At 34.6% G+C, this 27,220-nt stretch overlaps 1 protein-coding gene across 4 annotated transcripts in view; it reads left to right on the top strand.

Moving 5' to 3' along the window:
- The window catches only part of SCLT1 (sodium channel and clathrin linker 1), a 145,619-nt gene that overhangs the window by 14,513 nt on the left and 103,886 nt on the right, over positions 1 to 27,220 (top strand). For all 4 annotated transcript variants that reach the window (XR_011501913.1, XM_014839182.3, XM_070504747.1 and 1 more), the window contains exons 3-5: positions 11,667 to 11,725; positions 12,263 to 12,335; positions 16,079 to 16,134. Coding sequence is in view for 3 of the 4 variants with exons in the window: in XM_014839182.3 (XP_014694668.3) it covers positions 11,667 to 11,725; positions 12,263 to 12,335; positions 16,079 to 16,134 (188 nt within the window). In the remaining variant the exon portion in view is untranslated. The remainder of the gene's footprint in view (positions 1 to 11,666; positions 11,726 to 12,262; positions 12,336 to 16,078; positions 16,135 to 27,220) is intronic.

The raw sequence follows: 27,220 nt of genomic DNA, 5'->3' as shown, positions 1-27,220 counted from the left end.
ATTTAGTGTAGTTGGTTTAAATTTTGCTTTAGAGAGTATAAGAAGGATATTTATAAATGCTTTTATAGTCAGTTTCAATCTTATTCTCCCAACCTAATTTTTTCCATTAGATCTTGAATTAAGTAATGCAGTCTATTATTCTAAAAGTTTCGATAGCAAGTAGAGATTGCTGAATCTATACTTTTATTCAACTACTTTTCTTATGTTTTGATTTATCACATTTGTTTTCAGAATCTTGTAACTTTTATAATTATTTTGGATTTTGGGGTAATTTATTCTTATGTTTATATTTCCTTAGCAACTATCATTAGAAAATAGTTTCAGAATAGCATCTTTATGGAATTCAGTTTAACCAATATATATAGAGCACCACCTTTATGTCAGGCACGATGCCAGGGGCTTTAGTGATATGCAGATGTGTGAAATAAAACTGACTTTTCATAGCAACCAAAAGACTAGTAAAAATATTAAATAACTAGGGAAAAGGCATATTCTTTCTGTTTTAAGAACCTTAAAACCAAATATGGTATTAAGGGAAAAAGGAGATCACATATAGCTGGAGAGATCAGGGAAAGTTTCCTGAAGGATGTAGCATATCTTCTGGGCACTGAAGAGTAGGTAGGATTTTAAAAGAACTTCACTGGGGGCCAAAAGGAGGTGGCGGAGAGTGTTGCAGATGTACCTGTTGGCATCTGCAGAAGCCAAAGGAGATGAGAAAGTGAGAGTTGCATTTAGGGAGTAAAACGTACTTCAGTTTTTGTAATGTGTTTGGCATCTATGAGAGAAGTAATGGAAAATAACATTAGGAAGCATGGGTTGTATCCACATTGTAGAGGGCCTTGGATAGTTAAGTTGAGGAGTTTGGATTTAATTCAATAATCACTGGAAGATTACTAAATAGGTTTTAAAAGTGATTTTCTGAATAATCTAGAATAAATTCATCTATTTACCATTATTGTGTGACTCCTGTGAGTGAAGCATTGTGTTAGACTCTGGGAATAAAATAGTACAAGCTTGGTGCTATCTCCAAGGTAGGTTACAGTGGAGAGAAACAGGTGATAAGAGTGACAATTAGGAAACATAATTGGTGGGAGGAGGGAGGTTAATGAGGGCTTGAATTATTATTTTGCCGAATGTCATCCATCTCCAAATATCAGTCATAACATTGATAGTTGGTTTTGATTTTATAAAAATTCCTAAGAAATTTTAAATAATATTTTTAAAGTTGGAACTACTTAGTTATCCCAAGAAGATTCTTAACCAACTTTTGAACAATTGAAAGTTAAAATATCACTTGTCTCTTAATTAATTCTCAAGTTCTTAATAAATTACATAGACTGCTGGATGCATTTGTTCTTTAACTCATCTGCGTTCTCTTGGAAGATTACGTTTTCATTTTGTCTGATTCATCTTGCACTTCTTCTGGATTCGTGTTGACATGTCCATTGAGGTTTTGTACTTCGAGAGCTAATCCTTCTCATGTTAGTGGAATGCTTATAATATATACCCTGGTTAGCCAGTAGACTTTTTTCCCATATTCAGAAAAAAGAATTTTAAAAAATAAAGAGCTAAGATTTATTGAGAGCTTCCTTTGTGTCAGGAATTATGCCAAATACTTTGCGTATATTATTATTCCTTATTTTTAAAATTTTATGTATTTAAAACATATAACAAAGTATAGAAGATAATAAAAACTAATATCTGTATAGCTACCGCCCAGTTGTGTCTATTCTTAACTTTTTGCCATATTTGTTTCAGGTTTGTTTTGAAGGAAATAAAATCTTCCAGAAACAATTGAATCTCTCTGTACACTTCTTTTCTTGCCCATTTCTTTCTGCTCCTTCCCAGTGGTCATTCACTGTCCTGAATTTAGTATTTTTCAGTACTATACAGGCTCTAATATTTTTGCTATATATGCTCATATCTGAAATCATTTTGTCATTTGACAACTTTTAAAATTTTAGATAAGTGATACCATATTGTATGTATCATCTGCAAAACTTTATTTTGATCATTATTTTTAATATTTTGATATAGATATCATCAATTCATACATTATAACTGCTGTTTACTGCATTCCGTTGTATTACTATATCACAATTCATCCATTATCTTGTTGAAAGATATTTAGATTTTGTCCAATTCTTTAATTTTGCTATAATGCTTAAATACATTGTCGAACATGTCTCCATATATACCTCAAAGAGTTTTTTCCTCCTAAAACTCCTAAAATTGGAGTTTTCTTATCTCCAGGTTTACTAGAAATTGCCAGGGGGCTCTCCAAGGTGGTTTCAGTAGTTTTCATTCCCATTTCTGGTGTATGAGAGTGCTCGTTGTGAAACACCCTTTTGAGCTGTTGGTGGTATTGTCAGACATTTTGTTTTTGTCAGTGATTGGTGCGAAATGGTATCTCATTGTTTTTTATTTACATTTCCCTAATTGTTAATGAGGTTCTGCTTGCTTTTATTTGTTAATGATCTCAGATTTCCTCTTCTGTATTTTGCCTGTTATTACTCTGTTCATTGACGCATAGAACGTTCTCAATTTGTGGGTTTTCATGTATCTTGTTTATAAGCTTTGTAATAGAGAAGGTTTAACTTTTAATATAGTCAAATGTATCAGTGGTTTACTGTTGTGTCTTAAGAAATCCCTTCATTAGCATAAATGTCCATTTCCTGTTTAAGTCTTCAATCAACCTGGAATTTATTATTGTGTATTTTGTAGGAAGGATGTCTGTTGTTTTCTCTATAGGAATAACCAGTGGTTCCAGCATTTATGGAATAATCCCTACTTTCCCCACAGACTTATCAGATATTGTTTGTATATGTGCATAGTTCTATGTCTGAGTACTCTATTCTTGTCCCTTGGTATTTTTTATTTCTGCACAAATGCAACACAGTCTTAATCCCTACAACTGGAAAACAAATTGTCATGAAATTGTTAGTTTTAAGGTTAGAATCCACACTTGAAATACTTTGATATCCTGTGAGTCTAAACTCTGTACTCTGCAAGGTATCGGTGCTTTGAGCCTTTTTTTTTGTTTCCTAAGAGACACTCTCAGCCATCTTCTAATTCGGGACTTAGCCAACTATATCTCACTGACCAAATCTCACCCACCATCTGTTTTCATAAATGGAAATTTATTGGAACACAGCCACACTGATTTGTTTACATATTGTCTATGGCTGCTTTTATGCTACCAAGGCAGTGTTGAATAGCTGTGACAAAAACCGTGTTATTCACAAAGTGAATATTTACTAAAATATTTACCATCTGACCCTTTACAGAAAACTTTGCTAACTCCTGTTCTAGTTCAACTATATTGTGAACAGTAATTACATTGAATGTGAATGAACTATATACTCCAAGTATTCAAAAAACACACGTACAGAGACAGATCCAACTATGTGAACAACAGAAAGATTAAAATGAAAAGGATGGAAAAGTAATACCATGAAAATATTAACTAACAGAATGTAGACGTAGCCCCAGTAATATTAGACACAGTAGACTTTAGGTAAGAAATATTACTAGAGATAAAGAGGGACGTCTTATAATGGTGTAGTTATAACAATTCTAAATCCATATATGCCCATTGCATAGCATCAAAATATGTAAGGGAAAAAAATTGAAAAAAACTAAAAAGAAAAAGAAGCAAATATAGAATTTCAAGGGAGAATTTAGCACATCTCTCTCAGTAGAGAGAGAATAAACAAGAAATAAGCAAACAAAAAATTAGTAACAATATAAAAGATCTAAACACAACTGACAAACTGAACCCAAATGACATATATAGACACTGTACTCAACAAAAATAGAATACACCATCTTTTCCATTGCACATGGAATAGTTACCAAAATTGACCATAAGCCGGGTCATAAAGCAAGCCTCAACAAATTTCAGAGGATTCAAATCATTCAAATTTTGTTTTCTGACTACAGTGGAATTAAGGTATAAAGCAACAATGAAAAGATAACTAGAAAATCCTCTATAGATTTGAAATTAAGCTGTACACTTCTAATGGCTTATTGGTCAAAGAAAAAATTCTGAGTGGAACTAGAAAATATTTTGGACTTAAGATAATCAAAATTTGACATATTAAAACTTGTAGGATGAACATCCACTTCTGGGAAGATGAAGTAAATGTACCTTTCCCTATACCTTCCACTAAGTCCAACTAAAAGCGCTGGACACTCTATACGAAACAAAAATAAGACTGAAAGGTAGAGAGAAGAAGGCAAACAAGCTAGAATCTCAATCAGAACTTCACACTTTATACAAAAATTAACTCAAAATGGCTCACAGACTTAAACACAAGATGTAAAACTATAAACGTTTTAGAAAAACATTTGGAGGTATTCTATGGAATCTAGGGCAAGGCAAATAGTTCTTGACACCACAAGCGTGGTCCATAGAAGGAAAAATTGAAAGATTGAACTTTATATCAATATTGAGAACTTGTGCTCTGCCCAAGAGGATGAAAAGACTTACTACGAAGCAGAAGAAAATATTTGTAAGCATATATCTGACAAATTACTACTATGTAGAACTTATATAGAACTGTCAAACACAAAAGTGAAAAAAAAAAATCAACTATCCAGTTAGAAAATAGGCAAAAGACCTGAAGAGTCCTTTCACTGCAAAGACTATACGGATGTCAAATAAGCACATGAAAAGATATCAACATTAAAGTTTAGTTTCTTATTGCTGCCGTAAAAAATTACCACGAACTTAGTGAATTAAAGCAACACAAATTATTATCTTGTAGATCTCGAAGTCAGAAGTTTGGAGTGAGTCTCACTGGGCCCATCAAAGTGTCAGCATACTGCCGTCTTTCTCCAGGCCATAGGGGAGAATCAGTCCTTCAGTCCTTTGCCCTCCCCTCCTGCCCATTCTAGGGTGGCATTCCTTGGCTCGTGGCCTCTTCCTCCATCTTCAAAGCCAGAAACATAGCATCTTCAAATCTCTTTTGGCTTTAGTCTTCACATCACATTTTCTCTGATTGTAACTGCCCCTTTGTTCATAGGGACCTTTGTAATTACACTGAGTCCACCTGCGTAATCCAGGATTATCTCCTCACCTCGAGATTATTTATTTAATCACATGTGCAAAGTTCCTTTTGCCATATGTCATAACATATTTACAGGGTCAGAGATTAGGATGTAAACATCTTTAAGTTTCAATTATTGTCTGTCACAACTACTAGATTAATTACAGAACTTAAAACCATAATGAGATGTTACTACCTACTTTCCAGAATGGTTGAAATAAAACATAGTGAAAACTCAAAATACTGGCAAGTATGCAGAAAAACTGGGTCACTCATACATTGCTGGTGGAATGATAGTCTGGAAAACCATTTGTTAGTTTCTTCAAAAGGTAAATATACAACCCAGCATTAGTACTCCTGGGAATTTATCATAGAGAAATGACAAAAGATATCCACATTAAAGTTTAGTTTCTTATTGCTGCCGTAAAAAATTACCACGAACTTAGTGAATTAAAGCAACACAAATCATTATCTTGTAGATCTGGAATTCAGAAGTTTGACAACATTAATAAACTTATGTTTGCACAAAAATATGTACACAAATATTTATAGCATCTTTATTCATAGTAGCCCCAAATTGGAAACAACCCAGATGTCTTTCAATGGGTGAACAGTTAAACAAACTGTGGTGCATACTTACCACATTACATAACTCAGCAATACAAAGAAATTAATTACTAGTACATACAATAGATGTCCAGGAAATTATGCTGAGTGGAAAAAAAGCCAGTCATAGAAGGTTACGTACTGTATTGATTCCATTTATATAACAGTCTTGAAATGACAAAATTATATATATGGAGAATGGGTTAGTGGTTGTCAGGGTTCGGGGATGGGGAGGGGTGGGAGGTAGATGAGTGTGGCTATAAAAGGGCAGCATGAGGGGTCTTTGGGTTATGAAACTGTTTTGTGGTTTAGCTCAGTATCAGTATCATGGCTGTGATAGCGTACTATACTGTACTGTAGTTTTGCAAGATGTTACCATTGGGGAAAACTGGGCAAAAGCTGTATGACATCTCTCTGTTATTTCTTATAATGGCATGTGAATCAACAATCAGCAGTTATTTCAACATAGAAAATTTGATTTAAAAAATTTTTAAGACTTGTAGGAAGGAAGGGGGCTAGCCCAGTGGCGTATTGGTTGAGTTCACTTGCTCCACTTCAGTGGCCTGGGGTTTGTGGGTTCAGATCCCAAGTACAGACCTACACACTGCTCATCAAGCCATTCTGTGGCAGCATCCCACATACAAAATAGAGGAAGACTGGCACAGATGTTAGCTCAGAGACAATCTTCCTCAGGCGAAAAGAAGAAGATTGGCAATGGATGCTATCTCAGGGCCAATCTTCCTCACCAAAAAAAAAAAAAAGAAAAGAAAAGCCAACTTGTGGAATGTAGCTAAAACAATGTTTAAAGGGAAGTTTTTAGACTGAATTATGTGTATTTGAAAAACAGAAATGATTGAAAAAGCAGAGCAAATTAAACCCAAAGCAAGAAAGACAAAAGAAAGGAGATAGAAATCAATGAAATAAAAAATAACCATAATATTGGGAAAAACAACAGAGCTGAAAAATTAGTTGTTTTAAAAGATCAGTAAAATTCATAAACCCCTACCGAGGTAGATCAGAGAAAAAGAGAAAATCCAAATTATGAGAATCAGATGAAAACTTTGACATCACTGCAGAGCCTACATACATTAGAAAATGACTATAAGAGGATATTATAAACAACTTTACACCAATTACTTTGGCAATTTAGATGAAATAGGCAAAATGCCTTGAAAAGCAAAACTTAATAAAACTGACACAAGAAGCAGTAGAAAATCTGAGTAGTCTTTCATTTACTAAAAAAACTAAATTCAATGTTAAAAATCTTCCCACAAAGAATACCTTATGTCTGGAGGACTTTATAGTAAACTTTTCTAAACGCATAAAGGAAGAAATAAAACCAATCTTATATCTCTCTTCTAGAGAGTAGGAAAAAGAGAATCCCATCTCAAATGCTTTTATGAGGCTGGCATAACCTTGATACCAAAACTTGCAACAGACTTTTGGAAAAAAGATAGTTATAGACAGTCTTACTCATGAACTTACGTTCAAAAAGCCTTAACAATTATTAGAAAATCAAATATATTAAAAAGACAGTGCCACACCACCAGGTGGAGATTTATTCCAGCAATACAAAGATGGTTTAACATTTGAAAGTAAATCATTGTAAATCACCATAATGACGGGGAGGGGAAAAGAATAAAATTATGTGACTATCTCAAGAGATCTAGAAAATAATCGATAAAATTCAACTCCCTACCATGATAAAAACTTTCAGCAAACTAGGAATAGAAAGAAGCATCCTCAGTTTGATAGACTGGGTACAGAAAACGACATATGCCTTATACTTGATGGTGAAATGTCGAAAGTTTTCCCCCTGAGAAGGGGAATGGGGCATGGATGCCTGCTAAAATCATTTGTATTCAACATTATATTATATATTCAACATTATATTGAGCAAGATGAATAAAGATATGAAAACTGGAAAGAAAGAAATAATACTTCAAAATAACCATTATTTGCAGGAAATAAGATTCCATATATAGAAAATCCAAAAAACATCTTCAAACTCTCTGACAATGAATTTAACATGTCTTTGTAGGCAAGGCAAAATTACAAATTTTATTTTATTTTATTTCTGTAAACAGCAACAATCCAATTGACAATGAAATTTACATAGTGATACTATTTACAGTAATATGTAAAATAGATATTTAGGAAGAATTTTCATAAAAAGTAAGACTTGAAAACTATAAAATATTGATAAAAATTAAGGAAGAATAAGACAAATGTAAGAATGTACTATGTTCATAGATTGCAAGGCTTAATTGGATTCAACAAAATCCCCATCAAAATGCCAGTGGGATTTTTTTACTTCAGACTTGACAAGCTGTTTCCAAAATTTATTTTCAAAGAGCCGAGAAGAGAGGCCAACCTGGTTGCTCAGTAGTTGAGTTCATGCAGTCCACTTTGGTGGCCCAGGGATCACAGGTTCAAATCCTGAGTGCAGACCTATACACTGCTCATTGAGCCATGCTGTGGCAGCATCCCACATACAAAATAGAGGAAGACTGGAAGAGATGTTAGCTCAGGGACAATCTTCCTCAAGCAAAAAGAGAAAGATTGGCAACAGATGTCTAACTTAGGGCCAATCTTCCTCACCGAAAAAAAAAAAAGCACCAAGAAGAGCTAAGACCGTCTTAAGGAAGAATAACAAAACTGGAGAAAAGATACTACCAGATGTCAAGGTTTACTGTAAAGCTCTAATAAGGCAGTGTGATATTGACAAAGGAGAGACAAGTAAACCAGTTGAACAGAATAAAGAAATAACCATATACATGCCAGATTTCCAGATAGGAAAAAAAGAAAAGAATCTCGATCCCTTCTGGATTGATTGTATATCTAAATGTGTTCAGTAAAATAATAAAGCTTTTAGAAGAAAACTTAGGGGAACCAGTCTATCAACTTGCAATAGGCATGATATCTTCAACAGGACACAAAAATCAGTAATTATAAATTAAATGACTGATAAACTAGACTATAACAAAATGGAAGAATTTATGTTTGTTAAAAGACACAGTTAAGAAAATGGAAGGCAAGCTACTGAATGAAAGAATATATTTGCAATCTGGCAAAAACTCAATATATAAAAAATGTCTTCAAATCAATAACAAAAAAAGTACTCATTAGAGAAGCAGGCAAAAACCTTGAAAAGGCACTTCACAGTGGTCAATAAACTTATGAAAAGGTGTTCAACTTTAATGTTTATCAGATAAATGAAAATTAAAGCCACAATCAGATACTGCCACACACCCACTGGCTAAAGTAAAAGACATAAATCCAAGTGTGGACAAGCATGTGGAACAACTCTCTTATACTGCCTGTGGAAGAGTAAATTGGTACAATCACTTTAGAAAGTTGGTACAGTCACTGTTAGAACTGACTGATGCATACCCTATGAGTCATCACTTCCACTTCTAGGAATACCCATCAGAAATGTGTACGCCAAAAGACGTTTACGAGAATGTTCATTTAACAGAAGACATACGTATATTGTAGCATCCTTATAGAATGAACTAGTATATGGCAAGAACAATGAATGAATGAAAACTGCTTGCAGCAAAAAGAGTGAATCTCAGAAACCTGATTTGAGCAGAAGACAGCCATAAAAGAGAATGTGCTAAATGATTACATTTTTATAATTCTAAAAGACAGGCAAAACTAGTCTCTAGTGTGGGAAGTCTGGCTGTTTAGTAACACTTGAAGGACTGGTACCAATCTGCACAAGTTCTGTTAACATTGTACCTACTGTGCAAAGTGAAGCCTGCTTGTGTTCTGTTTCTTGATCTGAGTTCTGGTTGCACTGGTATGTTTACTTTGTGAAAACTTATTTAGTAGTATACTTATAATTTGTGCACTTTTGTATGTCTGTATGTAGTACTTGAATAAAAAAAATTGTCTTCCTTTCATCTAGTCATTCTCACCATTCTGTGCCTCTTTCATAGGTTGTCTTTATTCTTGTTATTTCTTGTTCCTTTGCCTCTCTCTCCTCTGACTCTGCAAGCTGTCTTATGGGTAAGGACCATGAGTTGTTCATCTTTGTATTACCTGCTGTGTCTAACATGGGCCCTTGCACATAGTAGGTAAAATAAGTGTTTACAGAGTTAAGATGTTGAAAATTTGTTAAGTGAAACTTTAGAACTCAGAGGCTTCTTCGAGTGATATTTTTTATTCATTTTTAATTATGTGTGTGATCATGAATACCTTTTCCCTTCAAAAAACCAGAATATTACAGATGCGCTTAAAAATCTCTTTGAACCCCTCACTCCTCACCCCTCATTTCTTTCCCTCTACCCTTAGAAGTAACCTCTTTGTTTTTGTGATATGTCCATGTTGATGCATATAAATTGTGTTAATTCCTTGAACTACTTATGGGATCCTGTTGTATTATTTTTCTTTTATCCTATTGATGGACATTGTTTTTATTTTTTTATTACAGTAAAAGGTGCATTGAATATCTTTGTATATCTCCTTGTGTTTGTATATTTTTCCATACTTTCTACTAGATACTAAATTTTTGGTCATGTTACAAATGTTGCTGGCCTTTTAACTTTGCTTATAGTACTTTTAGCTGTATAAAAGTTTTAAATTTGGATGTTGTAAAATGTCGCTCTTTCTGTTTATAGGTTTTACTCCTGATGTCTTCTAGCTAGAAAATGTATTTTGAGTGAAAGTATGCTAGGCATTGCTTGGGATATTGATGAACAAAATAGACAAAAGCCTCTATATTTTTGGAGCTTAAGAAAGCTTTCTGTATCCCAAAGTCAATAGTACATTTTCTTTGCATAATTGTTAAATATTTTTAAGACATTTGGATCTGTGATATATCTGTAATTTATCCATTTGACACATGCTGGAATCTGATTTTATTTTGTTACCCAGTACTACTAGTTGAAAAGCAATATTTTGTCCATTCAATTATAATTGCACTTCTTTTATATACTACATATCCGTAAATGCTTGAGTCTATTTCTGGTTTTTCTATACTGTTCTGTTTGATACTGTGCCTGTACCGGGTTTTTTTTTAATTACTCTAGCATTACAGGATTTTGATATGTAGTAGGGCAAGTCCTTCCCTTTTTTCCTTTTCCTTTTTTTCTGACATTATCTCGGCTATTCCTGCATATTTACTCATTCATAGGAACTTTAAGATCTGTTTAAGATCAAGTGTCATAGTTTATTCTATTGAATTTTTTTCAATTGCATTGCAGTTGTAGTGAATTTTAGAGAATTGATATACTTACAGTATTGACTCTTTCATAATCCATGAATATGGTAGAGTACCCTGTTTATTTAGACCTTCTTTTTGTCCTTCAGTACGTTTTTCAATAAAGTTATTGCAACATTTTTGTTTTATTCGCAAGTACTATCTTTTGTCACAGTCCTGAATAGGGTATTTTTTCCTATTACATTTTCTAATTGTTGCTAATATTTGGGAAGGCTACTGCTTTTTTATATTGATCTTCTATCTGGTGACTTAGTGTACTCTCTTATTTGTCCTAATAATTGGTAGGTTATATATAGAGTTTTCTAGGTGAATGGTCAAATTGTCTGTAAATATTAATAGTATTGTATCATCTTTCTCAACTTGTAAATCTCTGACTCCTTACCCCCACAACAGGTTGCATTGGTTAGAACCTCTAGTACAGTGTTGAATTTTAGCAGGGATAATGAGCAGCCTTGCATTACTACGAATTTCATGCAGTACGTCTGATGTTTCACTATGAAGAATAGTAATTGATGTAGGTTTCTGGTAGATATTCATTATCAAATTGAGAAATTTCTTCCTATTTCTAGTTTACCAAGAGTTTTTATTATGTATGGGTGTTCAAATTTACCAAATACATTTTCGACATCACTTTAGATTACTTTTTTCCCTTTCTTTTTTAGTTGCATTAATAGATTTTCTAAGGTTATAAAAATTTTAGTTGTATTTAATTTTAAAATACTGTCAGTTTTGGCTAGGATAATGTGAGAAAACATTTTAAGATGCAATATTCTCTATTATAGAAAGCTGTCTTCAAAGGAGATGGAGATGACGCATTAGAAAACTCAGTAGTTGACCAAAGGTAAGATTAAGTTACCAGAAAAATATTACTTTCTTAAATATACTTAATTATTATTAAAATGATTTCTTTAATGTTAGGAGTGTTTATTTTATGGTCTGCTATAGTAAGATTTAAATGATCTGTCATTGAATCGATAAGGAAAAAAAAGCTAGTATTGTAGTCTATAAGAATGGATCTCAACTGGGATGATTTTGCCTTCCTCCCCTCCCCAGATATTTGACAATGTCTGGAAGCATTTTTGCTTATCACAACTGTGGAGGGTGAGGGTGCTACTGGCATCTAATGGGTAGAGGCCAGGGATGCTGCTAGACATTCTACAGTGCGCAAGTCATCCCCCCACAACAAATCATTATCCAGCTCAAAATATTAATTGAGCTAAGATTGAGAACCCCTGGGTTAGGAAAAAGGCAAAGTATTGATTGCTATGGGTAAATTTAACATAAGAAATTTTGATGCGCAACTTATTTCATGTCACATGTTTATTAAACTAGATTGAACAGATTATACAATCTTTTTAATTTTGTATTTTTTCTTTAGCTTTTTAGCTCCTCTTATTACTGAGTATGATAAGCAACTGAAAGAGCTAAATGGGCAGCTGAAATATTATCAGGTATGAAATCATAGTAATCAAGCTTTTTGTAATATTATAAAGATAGAAAAAGTAACATAGATAGACTCACTTTCTTTTCTAAAACATTGGTGAAGAAGAAAATATTTAGCTATAACTAATCAGTTCTTGGCCCCCTGTAAGTATATGTGTGTGTTTTGTGTGTGTGTATATGTATATGTGTGTGTGTTTAAAGATTATCTTTGGATTGGTTTTTTAATCCAGTGTTTCCTTGCTCTTGCTGTCTCACAGGAGCATCTCTTAGACGCTTAGAATTCTTAATCTCATTATGTTTGCTTGCATCTTTATTGTTCCCCCAGGAAGAACCAAAACCATCTCACATCCTTTTTTGACCTTTCTCTTTACCCTCATTCTACTTGTATGTCCTATTATTTGGAGAATGGGTTTTTTCCCCCAATTTCATATATTGTGTCTATCAGATTTTAGATGCTATTGATCCACTTCTAATGTAAACTTAAGCTGTGGCAGCTTTTATCGGAAATAATCTTAGTAATGAGGGTTTACATTAGAAGTGAAGAGAGTGAAGGAACTGAGGAAGCTTCTGGGTCCCAGAATTTCTAAGACTAGGGTATATGGCAGGCTCATGGAGAACTGGAATAATAGCACAGCATTGTTTAGGATACAATCTGAGTTTCAAGGAGCTACATTTTTAAAGTATACCTAATGTCTATAATGTGTTTCTGTGATTTGAAAGTGTTTTTTACATTTCCCCCTCAAATTTCGACCTTTCTGATTGTTGGATAACCATACAATGGAAACGTTTCTTAAATAAATGCTATATGTCTTGAGCCAAGCCCACCAGGAGGTGGTGACCTCCCCTTTTTAGAGTTTTGAGTTTGTGTTTGGCTTAAATACCAATCCCTGGATCAGTTCAGTTGTGATAAGAGTAGCAGGATTGGCCTAATTTAATGCAAATGGAAGAAAGTATAACAAAAATGTCGTATAAAAACAGCCCCTTGATACTGATTTCCTCAGAATGGGGCTGTGGATGTGGCAGACTCTAAGAACTTCATTTGTATCTCTCTTACTTTCTTTTCTATTCATGCATGCACAGCAAGAGGTCCTGCCACATGCTCTGAAGTCTAGTGCATAGTAAGCCTTCAATTTTTGATGAATGAATAAATGCTGGGGCTTATTCGAACAAGATGATTAAATCCATCTTAACAATCTCTCATATATAAATTAATTGAGTGATGTGTACTTTTACTAAAAGAACACCTAATGCTTACATCTTCTAAAAATAAATTTAGGTTATTCCATTGCATTTGAAATTATTTATACTTTCCTTTCCAAGGTTTTATTCTCTAATATATAAAATTTATAAAAGTGATCCTATAGACCCAAATATCAAAAAGAAGCATTTGTTTAAATTGCAATTTCTGTTTTATCATGTGTTAATTAACTGTCTTCCTAGTCTTTACTGTGTGCTTGTTAGCCTGTGGCCATTTAAGGTTGAACCAACCATCGTAATGTCTTTTAATCTTTCTTATTGACAGAGAACAACAGAAAGCTCTATTTTGCACAAATGGCATTTTCCTTTTATTTTTAGGACTAGTGAGTCTAAAATTTCTGCTGAATTCATCTCTCAGGATTGCTATAATGACATATTATGTGGTTTTATTGTTATAAAATGGAACAGCTAGTTATCTTCAAATCAGCTGTTTTAAATTTTTAATAATCTGACTCATGTATCTCTTTATTCACCTATTTTTACTAAGGTGTTTAACTTCATTTCTCCATTTGGCATCCCCACTCTTAGAGTGATTACTGAGTTAATTATAAGAAAAGAAACTGTAGCAGAAAGCCAAAGATTCTGTAATGAGAATAGTTGCTACTTTTAAAGAGAAAAAAGATGTTGACAGCTACTTTTAAGAACAGTTGCTCACATAGATATTATTGATTAGAACTACTTCTTATGGTTTATCTCAATGACCCAGTCAAAAAATAGTATATCTTGAAAGCAAGAAAAGTATCACTATAGTCCTCTATATGAAAGATTTTCTTCCAGAAAATGTAAATAATGGGGGAAAATTTGATGACATGAGAGGTACTGCTGAGATTTCATTTCCTTCCAACTATTAAATATTTTGAAATATTTTACAATTAAAGAATCTGTAGTGTGGCTGTAATGATCCACCTTTAATCCTTGCTAATGCACATATTTCCTATTTGAGTAATAAATAGTTTTCAAGATACACTAACATTTTGCAACTTTTAAAGATCAATTTTTTTTAATTACAAAAGGGGGATAATTGCTGCAATAAAATCCAAACCTCCTAGCTTGGCATTCAAGACCTGCCGCCTGCCTTTCCAATTTTCCCTCTCGCTGCCTCACTCCATGTATGTTCAGTTCTCAATTATCTGGTAGTGAACTCATTCATTTTGATTTAATTGTGATTCAGGCACAGCAGGCACCTGGGAAAGCTTCACCTTTCAAGCCAGCTTTGTAGTTAGAATTGGCTGTTGCTGGTTTCCTAGACCAAGCTCCTTGAGCTTTTCTGGTTGAAAGGGAGAGGAAAGCCTTGGAGTATTGCCTGTTCCATCCTGCCCTTGCCAGGTTCCCTGCAGGCTTGGCTCCTCTCCTTTAGCCCAGGGCACCCAGTCAAGACTAACAACTATCCTGAGCTGATTGCGGTTTGGTTTAAGTGTGATTTTACATGGTCTCCTTCCTGCTCTCCACTAGCCCATGTGACTCTTATTGAGCGCTGACTACTGTGCCTGTGTTATCAAATATTTTTTACTTCTTTGCTTTTACTCATATTTCTCCCTGCTTGAAATGCACTTCCTTAGCTATTGAAATCCTACAATCCTTTTATGTCCTCAGAGAGAAATAATCATACCTTCATCTCATTCCCTTTACGGTATATATTTTGTTCTTATTTATATTTTAGTTAGTGATTTTTTTTACCATTTTTCCTGTTACAGTCTATGTTAGTGACCATAGCAGCCTTATGTAGTGCAGAGTTTAAACAGTTAATAAAGGTGATGAATCAGAGACTGAATGAATTACTGCTAAAAAAGATCTCTTTTCTTTTTTCACCATTAACATTTTACTTTTTGAAATACAAGTGCTTATGTGGGTTTCTGCTAAACTATGGTAGGTTAAGCTATACCTTCAAGGTATAGGGATCATCTGCTCTTTATTATAGTGACATACTGAGGAATATCTTTCATCTGTTTTTTGTTGTGTTTTTTTGAGGAAGATTAGCCCTGAGCTAACATCTGCCGCCAATCCTTCTCTTTTTGCTGAGGAAGACTGGCCCTGAGCTAACATCCGTGCCCATCTTCCTCTACTTTATGTGTGGGACGCCTACCACAGCATGGCTTGCCAAGCAGTGCCATGTCCGCACCCGGAATCCGAACTGGCAAACCCCGGGCCACCAAAGCAGAACGTGCGAACTTAACTGCTGCGCCACTGTGCTGGCCCCTCTTTCGTCTGTTTTTTAATAAACATCTGTAAATCATAGGAGTTACATTCATAAATTTTTCTTAGTGTGTTATGTAAAATATTTTTATTTATATTCTGGTCCAAATGAGTGTTCTGTTATCCTTTGTATATCACTAAGATATGCATATTTAATATTACTTGTTAGAAGTGAAGAATGATCATTTCTTACCTGTAGACTGGTGTCATAGACTCTGACTGCTTGCATTTGAATGGACTACTTAATACAGATCTAATTGTCTGGGAAATGTATTGCTCCAACCATATTTTATTCTTTCAGAAACAGACAGGTGAGATGAAACTACAACTTGAAAATGTCATCAAGGAAAATGAAAGGTAGATCAATTAACTATTGATTATTTTATTGTTGTCTTCAATAACTTTTATTGTTGTTTGATGTTTCATTCATATAGTATATTGGTTATGAGTGTGCATTCTGGGGCCTGATTTCTTGTTTGATTCCTGGCTCCATTATTTACTAGCTATGTGACCTTGGACAAGTTACTTAACTTCTTTGTGCTTTAGTTCTCTCATTTTTAAATTGGAGAACCTATTTCATAGGGCTGACTGTAAGGGATAAAGTAAGTGCTTAAAATAGGGTACATAATCACTTTATAAATATTAGCAATCATTAATAGTATAGTGCATAATATACATGTGTGGGGGAGGAAGACATTTCCTCTACCCACTCTGGGTCCTTCTGGCAGGACAACAAATTAAATTCACATGAGTCAGAATAACAGGAAAAAATTAAACAAAGCTTTGTAACATGTACACATGGGAGAGGCTCAGGAAAACTGAGCAACTTGCCAAAATGGCAGAAGCACTCACCTTAAATACCCTCCTCAGCTAAAGACAAAGGAGGATGTTGCGGGTGGGAGGGAGTCAGTTATGGGAGATTACCAGAAAAGTACAGTAAACAAGAGTAAGGTTATTATGCAGATTTAAGTCCTTGCCTTCTGCATTGATAAGAGTTTCTAGAAATAAGGTCTTCCCCCCTTCTTCCTGGTACAAAGAGAGAGACACCTTTACAGATGGAGATTTCCTTTACAAATGTAAATGTCTCTTGCAAAGGGTGACTTGCTTTCCAGAGTTTCTCTCATGTCTGCAGTTTTTAAAAGTAACCATCCCAAAATAATCCTCATGCCAAAGAGAGGTATCTTGGGGTGGCCAATTCCAGTCCCCCACACACGTATGTTATGAAACATACTGATAAAATGAAAACCTGTCAACCCGTCATCCAGTTAAGAGCTAAAATGTTGCCAATACTTGTGCATCTGTCCATGTTTTCCTCCCCTATGCCATCCCTCTCTTTCCCTCTGCCAGAAGTTAACACTTTTTGAATTTTGTGTTTATCATTCCCTTGCTTTTTAATTTTTTTATAGGTATTTGTATTCCTAACAATATATTATTTAGTTCTGCATTTTTTTAAACTATATAAAAATGGTGTCATTTAGTCTTTTGAGACTTACTTTTATTTCACTCAGTATCATGCACAAGTATAAGTTGCAAGGGATGAAATTGCTGGATCATAGTGGTTATGTGAATATTCAATTTTGCAATATAATGCCAACTTAATTTCCAAAGTGGCTATGCTAATTTACGTCCCCACCAGTGATATTTATGAGTTCTTATTGGTCTGTATCTTCTGTCAGCACTTGCTCTTATCAGGTTTCTTAACATTTCTTGTTTTGATTTTTGTTGTTTGGTTTTGTGGTTTTAATTTACATTTTCCTGAATACTAATACGGTTAGCCATTTTTCATACGTTTATTTACCCATGTGGTTTTCTTTTCTCATGAAATGCTTGTTCCTTTATTTTTCTCATATTCTATTTATCTTTTCCTTATTAAATTGTCAAAGTACTTTATATAATTTGTATTCTGAGTATTTGTTGGTGTGCCAATCAATGATTGACACTGATTGCATTGGCAGTAAACAGTAACTGGTAAACGGTAACCATTATAGAAGTTTCAAACAAGAAGAGATTTAGTTACTTACATTTAAGTAGTAGGCAAGAAGGTCATTGGTTTTAGGGTGGCAGCTTAGAGGCTGTGATCTTCAGGCAAGGAATTTATGCTGCTGCCAACCATCTCTGTTGCTACTTCTACAGTATCATTTCTGTGAAGCTGGAGACTTGATACTGGAAAGTGGGGCATAGGGTACTGACTACAGGAGACAGTCATGTCTGTCCAGTTTTGCTTGCCATCTGTCATACCAACAGAAAAATGTTCTCACTGCGCTTCTGCCTTCCATATCCCCTCCAGTGCCTCTCACTGGTGAAACGTTAATTCCGTCCATGTCTCCAGCTTTAAGGACATCTTGGAAATGTAGTTTTGACTTTTAGCCACTATGATAGAGGCTGGGGTATGGAAAGGGGTGGGAATGAATAGTGAGTGCCAGTGGCCCATACAACATGCTAGACAATAGTTGATACAGATATCTATTCCCAGATTGTGATGTTGGATGAACAGAATATTCTTTTTTTTTTTTTAAGGTAGTTGAATATATCCATCTTCTTTCTTGGTTGTTTCTCTAACAAATCCTCTTTCAGCCTGTGGTCATAAAGATCTCTTACATTTTCTTCTAAAAATGTTAAAGTTTTATTCTGTCCCAAATTTCTTAACTTTTAAAGGTCAGGCAGCTAGCCTGAAATCAGATATATCTTTTGTTGTTGACTTGTGTAACTAGAGGGAAAAATGAAGAAATAAATTTTTTTTAGTTTTAAATTCATTTAAAGCACGGGCTCTTTTAAAATTTGGCATTCTTTTGTTTGCATTCCTCTATGTAAATCTTTTAATTTGGTTTTCAGTTTTTCTCATTTATTTGTGTTTTTCCCCATGGGAAAATTTTTCTAACTTTAACTTTTTAGGACTTACAATTCTTTCTCAAAATAATTATTAAAAGGCTATGCTCCTCCTAGTAAATAATATTACTAGGATTTCTGAATCGCCAATGTGTTTAGATTAAGCTTGTATTTTAATGTATTGGGGATAGATAAAATATTATGTGTTTGAGCTACTTATTTAATTGTTTCTTATATTTGCCTCCACACTCTTCCTTTCATGTCCAGGTCTTTTGAAGACAGTCTTTTAAAAATCTGCTTTCACTTATTTAACAGTAATGTGGTCATTTCTCACGTACGTATTTGTTCGTAGAAAAGTGGGGAAAAATGGCTTCTGAGCTTATTAAAAGGCACTTTTAGGGACTCAAAAATGTTACCAGGTTTTAAAGTGGACTCTGTCTTTAGGGAAGCACCCTACTTTTAATTATGTATTGCAGTTAAGGACTGCAAAATCAACAGACTTTATCATTTTTAAGGAAAATATCTTAACTATGTATACATGGTCAGGTCTGAATAATGGAAGCTAGCAATGGCGTGGATTATATAATAGTATGCAATTCCACATTATTGGGTTTTGTAAACATTTTAATACTTACATTTGTATATGGGTATATATTATCTAGGAATTGATTACAAATAGGAAATAATGAAGTAATTTTATAAAAATGAGACTAAGGAAGAGGTGAAAAAATAGTTATTTTATCATCCTCCCAATTTTAAGTCTATTCCTTGAAACTTAGCTCCTGTTGAGAGTATAGTGTTTTTTCATTTTATTTTATTTTATTTTTTTAAGATTGGCTCCTGAGCTAACATCTGTTGCCAATCTTTCTCCTCCTCCTCCTCCTCCTCCAACCACTCTGCTCTTCCTCCTCCTCCCCTTCCTCTCCCCCTTTTCCCCTTCTCCCCCACCAAAGCCCCCCAGTACATAGTTGTATATTCTAGTTGTAGGTCCTTCTACTTGTGCTATGTGAGACACCATCTCAGCATGGCCTGATGAGTGGTGCCGTGTCTGCACCCAGGATCTGAACCAGTGAAACCCTGGGCCACCAAAGCAGAGCACACGAATTTAACCACTCAGCCACAGGGCCAACCCCCTTTATTTTGTTTTTTGTCTTATTTTTTTCTTTAATATCGTCTTTTCCTCCTCATAACTTGAGAGGAAGGAAATTGGGAAAGATAATTAAATGAGTGAATATATGTACAGCATTTTCTAGCACTGAGTAACTACTAATTTTTAGTTATTATTTTTTACTTTATTATTGAAAATGTGGAAGATTCACTTGTTGCCTTCATAAGAGCCATTTTCCTTTTTTTCATAGTTCATATAACCCTGATTTTGTTCTAGTTCCAATGTGCTTAGGGGGGCTGAGCTTCTTCCACAGTCTCAGATGATAAGTCTTTGATTTAAAGCAGTTTGCCTTTCTTTTTGCCAGGGATTGGTCTAGGGATGAACGTGTGACCCACTTTTAGCCAGTGAAGCATAAGGGAAAGTCTGTTGTTTGGGAACTTCTAGGAACGATTTTCCTCCCTGATAGAGAGAAAAACAGACAAGAAGAAAGCCTTACCTCCTTCCTGCTCCTTGTCACTTTAGAAAGCCATGTGTGAAGCTGCTGTAGCCATTTTGTAACCACGAGTGTAGATAACAGAGATTGGAGAAAGGGAAAAATGGGGAAGCCTTTGGTCCTTATTACATTATTGAACTGCTGAAGCAAATCTGGACCACTTACCTTCAGATTTAATATTAGGTGAAGTCATAAAATATTCATTTAGTCATTCATTCATAAATATTTACTGAGTACTTACTAAGTACCAGGCACTATTCAAGGCTCTAGAATACATCAGTGAATAAAACAGACAAAAATCATGATTATTTTTTGTTAGACATTTTGTTACTTGTAGCCAAAGTATGCTAACCGATAGAGAGACTTAATTACATCTGTCAGGGATTCACAAACTATAGCCTGGGTAGCCAAATCTGGCCTGCCACCTCTTTTTGTAAATAAAAGTCTTTTGGCTCACAGCCACGACCATTCATTTGTATATTGTCTGTGGCGGCTTTTGCTCTGCAGTGCTGGAGTTGAATAGTTGCGACAGAGACTAAATGGCCCACAAAGCCTAGAATATTTGCTATCTGGCCCATTACAGAAAAAGTTTACTATTCTCTGATACATGGAGTGATCTTTCTCTGCAAAATCTAACTAGTTTTTAATTTAGCAGTCACCAAAAAGCTTTTTTGAAATTTAAAACTATCTTTACATTTTTATTTAGGGATATTTAGCTTTAGAGTACAGAAACAGAAAACTTCAACAACAATATAAAGTTAGTATTTAATAAATTAAAACCAATGATAGCATATTATTTATTTTACTCTAAATTTGTTAGTTTTTGTTTTCTGGTAGTCTGATATTTATCTTTTTTAAGATTAAAACTAAATCTTTATGATGTAGCAGATTTCAATACAATTATAAAATAGAATTGTTTTTAGCACTATTTTCGTTGATTTGTTCTCATAATTTGACTACTGATAATTGAATTATAATAATATACATCAAAGGTATGATTTTAAATTTGATTTCACCTTCCCTAATAATTGTATCATTAGTGTGTGTTGACAATATCCTATGAACACAACATAGTAAATGTTTATTATCTATTTGAAATTTGGGAAGGAGTTCATGTATGTATTTATAAAAGCAATAACAAAGCCATTATTTTTCAATACTTGTCCAAAAAATGGTATCCTCCACCCCCAAACTTGATTTATTTCTATAGGAGCAAAAGATGAATGAATGTGATTGATCTATTTTCCGGTGAGAGAGAGAAAAGAAATCTCTGGGATTACATGATAAACACTGCTGTTCTAGTGCTAATTTAGGTCATTATATTGTGAGGAAGACCATCCCAAAAAGTCCACCAAAATCCTAAGCTTTAACTATAAAGTTTTGAATTTCTATTTCTAATAATCTCATATAAAGCCAGAGCTACCCTGATTTCTCTGTATGTCTCTGTTTATAGTTGAGTTTATGTTTGTATATTTATGTATATGTATGTTTCTTACCACATGCCCCTTTGATACTAGTCTCAGGTCACACTGGCCTTCTTACTTTGGCTTCCTTAAACCTGGCAAACCTGTTTCCACCTGAACACCTTTTACCTGTTTCTTCGGCCTGGAATGCTCTTCTCCAGACCTGCCCAGGACTGTCTCCTTCCCTTCATTCAGGAAGGCATTCCCTGATCACATAATCTAGCACTGCTGTTCCTACCCCCCCTTTCTCTTTTCTGTTATCCAATTTTATTTTATTCATAATACCCGTTACTCCCTGAAATTATTTTTGCTTGATTATTATTTGTCTTATCTACTTAATTTATCCCTCATGAGAGCAGAGCCCTTATCTATTCTGTTTATCATTGTATACCTCCCACCATTGAACAGTGCTTGATACATAGTAAATGCTCAATAAATATTTGTTGAGTGGATGATTGCAAGTACTAGGAAGATAAACACATACATATATTCATATTTGACTCTTTTTGCTTTGAGAAATAGAGACTCAGGTCATTTTAAGTAAATAGTATAAATAAGGAGATACATGGAGTATAACTAGAACTGGGAAACAATCAGGACCATCTCTAATGGTATACTCTTCTTACCAGTTCTCTTGGTAGCCTTCATTGTCCCTTCTGTGATGACAGCACTGCTCTTCACGTAGCTGCTGTTCCTATTCTTCCAACGAGAAAGCTCTTATTTTCTAGGCCAAATCCTGAAGCACACATTCTTGTTGGCTTAACTAATGGCCAACACTTCTATTTGTCCGAGCCCTTCATGCCAGTCATCTTATGATAGGGCTGCCCTGGAGAAATATGCAAATCTCTAGTCTAATCATTGACTCCCCTATGCACAGAATAGCCTATATTGGTCCCCAGAGCATGGACTGTGGTCAAGGATTACTTACGTCTGAGCCTGTCAGGCACCATAACTGCACCATGTCCAATATATATATTAGAGTGTAATTGTGGAAGACAGCACTCTAGCTGGAGACATCAGAGAAGGCTTAAATGAGAAGAAATTTGAGCAGAGTCTTTAAGAATGAATAGGAGTTCATCAACAGAAAAAACATATGTTTAATAATAAAATACAGATCATTTAATATGGCTGTATCTCAGCATATTTATATAGGGGAATTATACATGATAAGGGTGGGGTGGTGGACAAGACCAGGTGATCTAAGGTCTTATATGCTCTGCTAAGGAATTTAAACTTGTCCTACAGGTGGTATAGGGAGCTCTTCAAGGATTTTAAACAGAGGAGGAGGGTACACTTTAGAAGGATTGTATCCAGTTGCACTTTAGAACTGGAAAATTACAGATTGTTCTGGAAAGAATGTGTATGATTCATTGGAGGGGCATAAGAAGGAAAGCAACAATTCTAGTTATTAGCCTGTTTGATATTAATACTAAAAGGTAATGCTACATCATGGCAAGGATGTGGATACCTTCACTGAGGAAGTTTGGACTTCGAAGATAAATGAAATCTGCCAGATGAGGAGAGGCATATGGAGAGGCTCTACTAGGCAGTTGTCTAGAATGTTTTCTAATTATATTTATTTGTTGTACTTTCTCTTCTCACTTATTTGATTCTAGATTCACTAATACTATCTCTTCTCCCCTATTTTAATACTTACAAAATTGGGATGTGGCCATAGTGACCGGCATGTCAAAGATTAATAGGCGACAATTTTTCTTTTTAATGGTTTGTAAAAGAATGATGCATCTCACTATCAATGACAAATTCACTTCAGAGAAATGCTGGTTAGAACTGTGTTTGATGGGGCCGGCCCAGTGGTACAGCGGTTAAGTGCTCACGTTCTGCTTTGGCGGTCCAGGGTTTACTGGTTTGGATCCCGGGTACGGACATGGCACTGCTTGGCTCACCATGCTGTGGTAGGCGTCTCACGTGTAAAGTAGAGGAAGATGGGCACGGATGTTAGCTCAGGGCCAGTCTTCCTCAGAAAAAAAGAGGAGGATTGGCAGCAGTTAGCTCAGAGCCAGTCTTCCTCAGAAAAAAAGAGGAGGATTGGCAGCAGTTAGCTCAGGGCTAATCTTCTTCAAAAAAAAAAAAAAAAAAGAATTATGTTTGATTCATCTTTGTCACCTCAAAGATCAAAATTTTTAGAACATCATCTTTGCCAAATTTCTATTGCCTATTTATTATAATTGGTTATAATTTCACCACTGCAGTTGAAAATCACTGGCTGAGTGATTTTCCTGGAATCAATACTTTAATCTGTCTGGAACTCAGTTTCTAAATCTATAAAGTGAGGGATTTGGACTGGTTGATTTCAGTTTTATTGTTTCTATATTTTTATGATTATAATAAGTGCTCTTTAAATATCTTTTGAAGTGATATTGCAAGTGATAAGATAAAAAAGTAATAAAAACAATTAATAAAACGTATAGCTATATATAATAATTTAAGTAAAGGCACTATAGTATATTATAGAATAATATTTATTTCCTTTAAAAAAAACTTTAATCGGAGATATCTTTTCTCCAACGAAATAGTCAACATCAAGAGGTCAGAAACACTGTTACCCTTTTGAGTTAGTCATGTTGTATCCAGCATAAAACATAGTAGAAGCCCTCTTACCTTCTAGATTCACAGGTGGTCTGTAGATTGAGAGAATCAGTAAAATGAAAAATCATAAAGAAATACATACTTTAAAAAAGTTTGACTTAATATAAATGTGCATTTATTTTTTTTGATATTTTGCCAAGGTCTTTACTTTGAGTAAGGCTGCTAATTGTAGTCCTTTGTTGTCTTTTATACATAAACTATATAATTCATTCTTTATAATTTCCTGTTTTGGTTTCTTTGAGGAAGGGTGAGAACTTAGAGATCTTTTTGATCTCCTTTTGATCCTCTGTGATTTTATAGTATTCCGACTTTTTATGATTATTTTACCTCCCTCTAATTCAACAGCAACTACTTAACAACTCATCTTTATTGAGTCTTTCATATTTGGTTTAGGTTTCGTAGAAAAAAGCAAGTCTTTTGTACTTTTATCACTTGGGTCATATTTAATTGTACAATTATAATAACAAGTTAAGGCAGATATAATAATTAGCTTAACATCTGTTCCAGCCTCCTTTTAGTATACCTTCCTGCACTGTAGAGGCTGGAAAACAAAGAACTAGTTCAGGATATGAATTAGGTTCTGCTAATGATAAACACTTGTAAAGATCTAAATTAGGAGATAAGTAGGAGGAGAAGCAGTATCTGAGGATCTATTTTTGTGGATGAAAATCTAAGTGTAGTGTGTCTCTAGAGCCAATAATTCTGGCAGCTGCTTCTGTCAAAACTAAGGCGGGGTGTCCCTGCAGGCAGTAGCTCTGGCAGTAACTTCCTGATCCCAGGGTTTCAGCTAAAAAGGTGTGATCCTGGAACCAGCAGTTGGTATAGCTGCTTCCTGATTGTCTAGCTTCCTAGCTGTGGCCTGTGTATCATTTCTCTCAGCTAACCAGTTCTACAATTAGTTAAACCAACAAGATTGACATCTTTTAGAATTTGCACTAGAAAATAGAGATCGGCTAGTTGATGGTGACTACAGAAAAAGCAGCTATACAGAGAAGTGTGGTGCTACTACTGTTATTGATAAATAAGGATAACACTGTTTACTTCCATGAAGCTTTATGTGATTTCTCCTCATACTATCAAGCCAACCAAATGTGATGGAACTTTCTCGTTTTTATTTTCCTATGTCTGTTACATTTTGACTTGCTTATGTATTTAAATAAATACAACCAGAACCAGAAGTATCTTACTATCTTGTATGTAATATCTCTTCAAATATTTGCTGAACTTAATTATCGATGTCTGTTTTTCACGATTTATTAACCATACATAAAAAGCAATGTTTTGAAAAAGATTAACTCCCTAAACCTTTGCAGTACTTAAATGGTTTTATTTTCTCAATTATACTGCTAATATCTTTGGAGAATTAGATTAAATGCATTTAATCAGTATTTACAAATACATTATAGTATTGCAACTATATTACATTTCAAAGAAAACAAGAGCAAAAATAAGCAGGGATATAAAGGATATAAAAAGCAAATAACAAGTTTGAGTATATGTGTATAGATTTTCTGTTTATGCTACTCATATATCAACCAGCAGGAGTATACTATTTTTTTAAAAGACCTATAAAACATTTACAAACATAGACATGGACTGCTGCAAACCCTCCACACCACATACACATGTACAAATTAAACATAAAGCACACCTACAATAAAATTAGAAATAACAAAAGATGGGCACGAAGACTTTAACTACATTTTCAACTAACTCCTGCGATAAAGAGGAATTGAAAACTAAAATTAAAAACTGAATAAAATGAACCACACATCAAACTAATGAGATGCTAGTTTGTACCAAGCTACTACTCAGAACATTTTTAGTTAATTGAAAGATAAAATTGAAAATAAATGAACTAGAGAGTTCTGTTTATAGTAATGGCAGACTAGGTAACCAGACTCCTTCTGAGAAAAATGAGAGAATCTGGACAAAAACTAGAAAGTTTGGACAGAAATCTAATCTTTGGAAGTGAATTGGAGTCAATAAGAAATTATAGGGCAAAAAATCAGGGAAAGAAAGAAATTCAGGGATAGAAGCCTGCCTTTGGGATTACATTCCCCCAGGTGTATCTCCCTATCCTGGAAGAGGTGAAGAGAGATTTAAAAACTGAGAGCTTGAAATGTATTCACAAGGCTAGAGAAAAAAATTGAAATTCAGGGCCGTGGGTGGGTGGCTCAAGAACTTCCAGGCATTGAGGTCCAGCCCCAGTGGCCTACTGGTTAAGTTCAGCACACTCCACTTCGGTGGCCCAGGTTTAGTTCCAGGCTGGACCTACACCACTTATCTACCAGTGGCCATGCTGTGATGGTGGCTCACATACGAAATAGAGAAGATTGGCAACAGATGTTAGCTCAGGGCAAATCTTCCTCAGGAAAGAAGAAGAGAACTTCCAGGCATTGAGTTGGGAGTCCCTGGGAGTAAGAGTGACCCCAAAAATAGACTAGTCCTAAAAAGATCTGAAATATAGCTCTGAATTATCTGAATCTTTGATGTTGGTAGAAGGTGATCAGGTATTGATAATGCCCCTAGCCACCTGAAAAAAGATAAACACGACTGTTTTAGAGGAAGATAACATCATTATTAGGCCTGGAAGTAGCTCTGTACATTTTTGCATGTGATATCTGGCTCATAACTGGCCTAAAAAGAACTAGTGATGGGAAGATTGAAGATAGCATAGTTTAAAAAATCATAGGAAATATAGGCAATATAAACAGATCCACAGAATTAGTCTTAAAATAACTGCTTAATATGTTCAATGAAATAAGACACAATTTTGAGAATTTTGATAAGAGAGCTAGGAACTTTAAAAAAAAAGAGCCAAATAGAAATTGTAGAACTGAAAAAATGCAGCAATGGAAATGAGACATGACTGAAGAGAGAATTAATGGAATGCAACTCAAGTCAGAAGAAAACATTCAGAATGAAGATGAGAGAGACAAG

Source organism: Equus asinus, chromosome 3 (assembly GCF_041296235.1).
Source record: "Equus asinus isolate D_3611 breed Donkey chromosome 3, EquAss-T2T_v2, whole genome shotgun sequence".
NCBI classification, from domain to species: Eukaryota; Metazoa; Chordata; class Mammalia; order Perissodactyla; family Equidae; genus Equus; species Equus asinus.
Note: the sequence above shows the minus strand (reverse complement) of the source record. Positions and strands in the feature narration are given on the sequence as shown.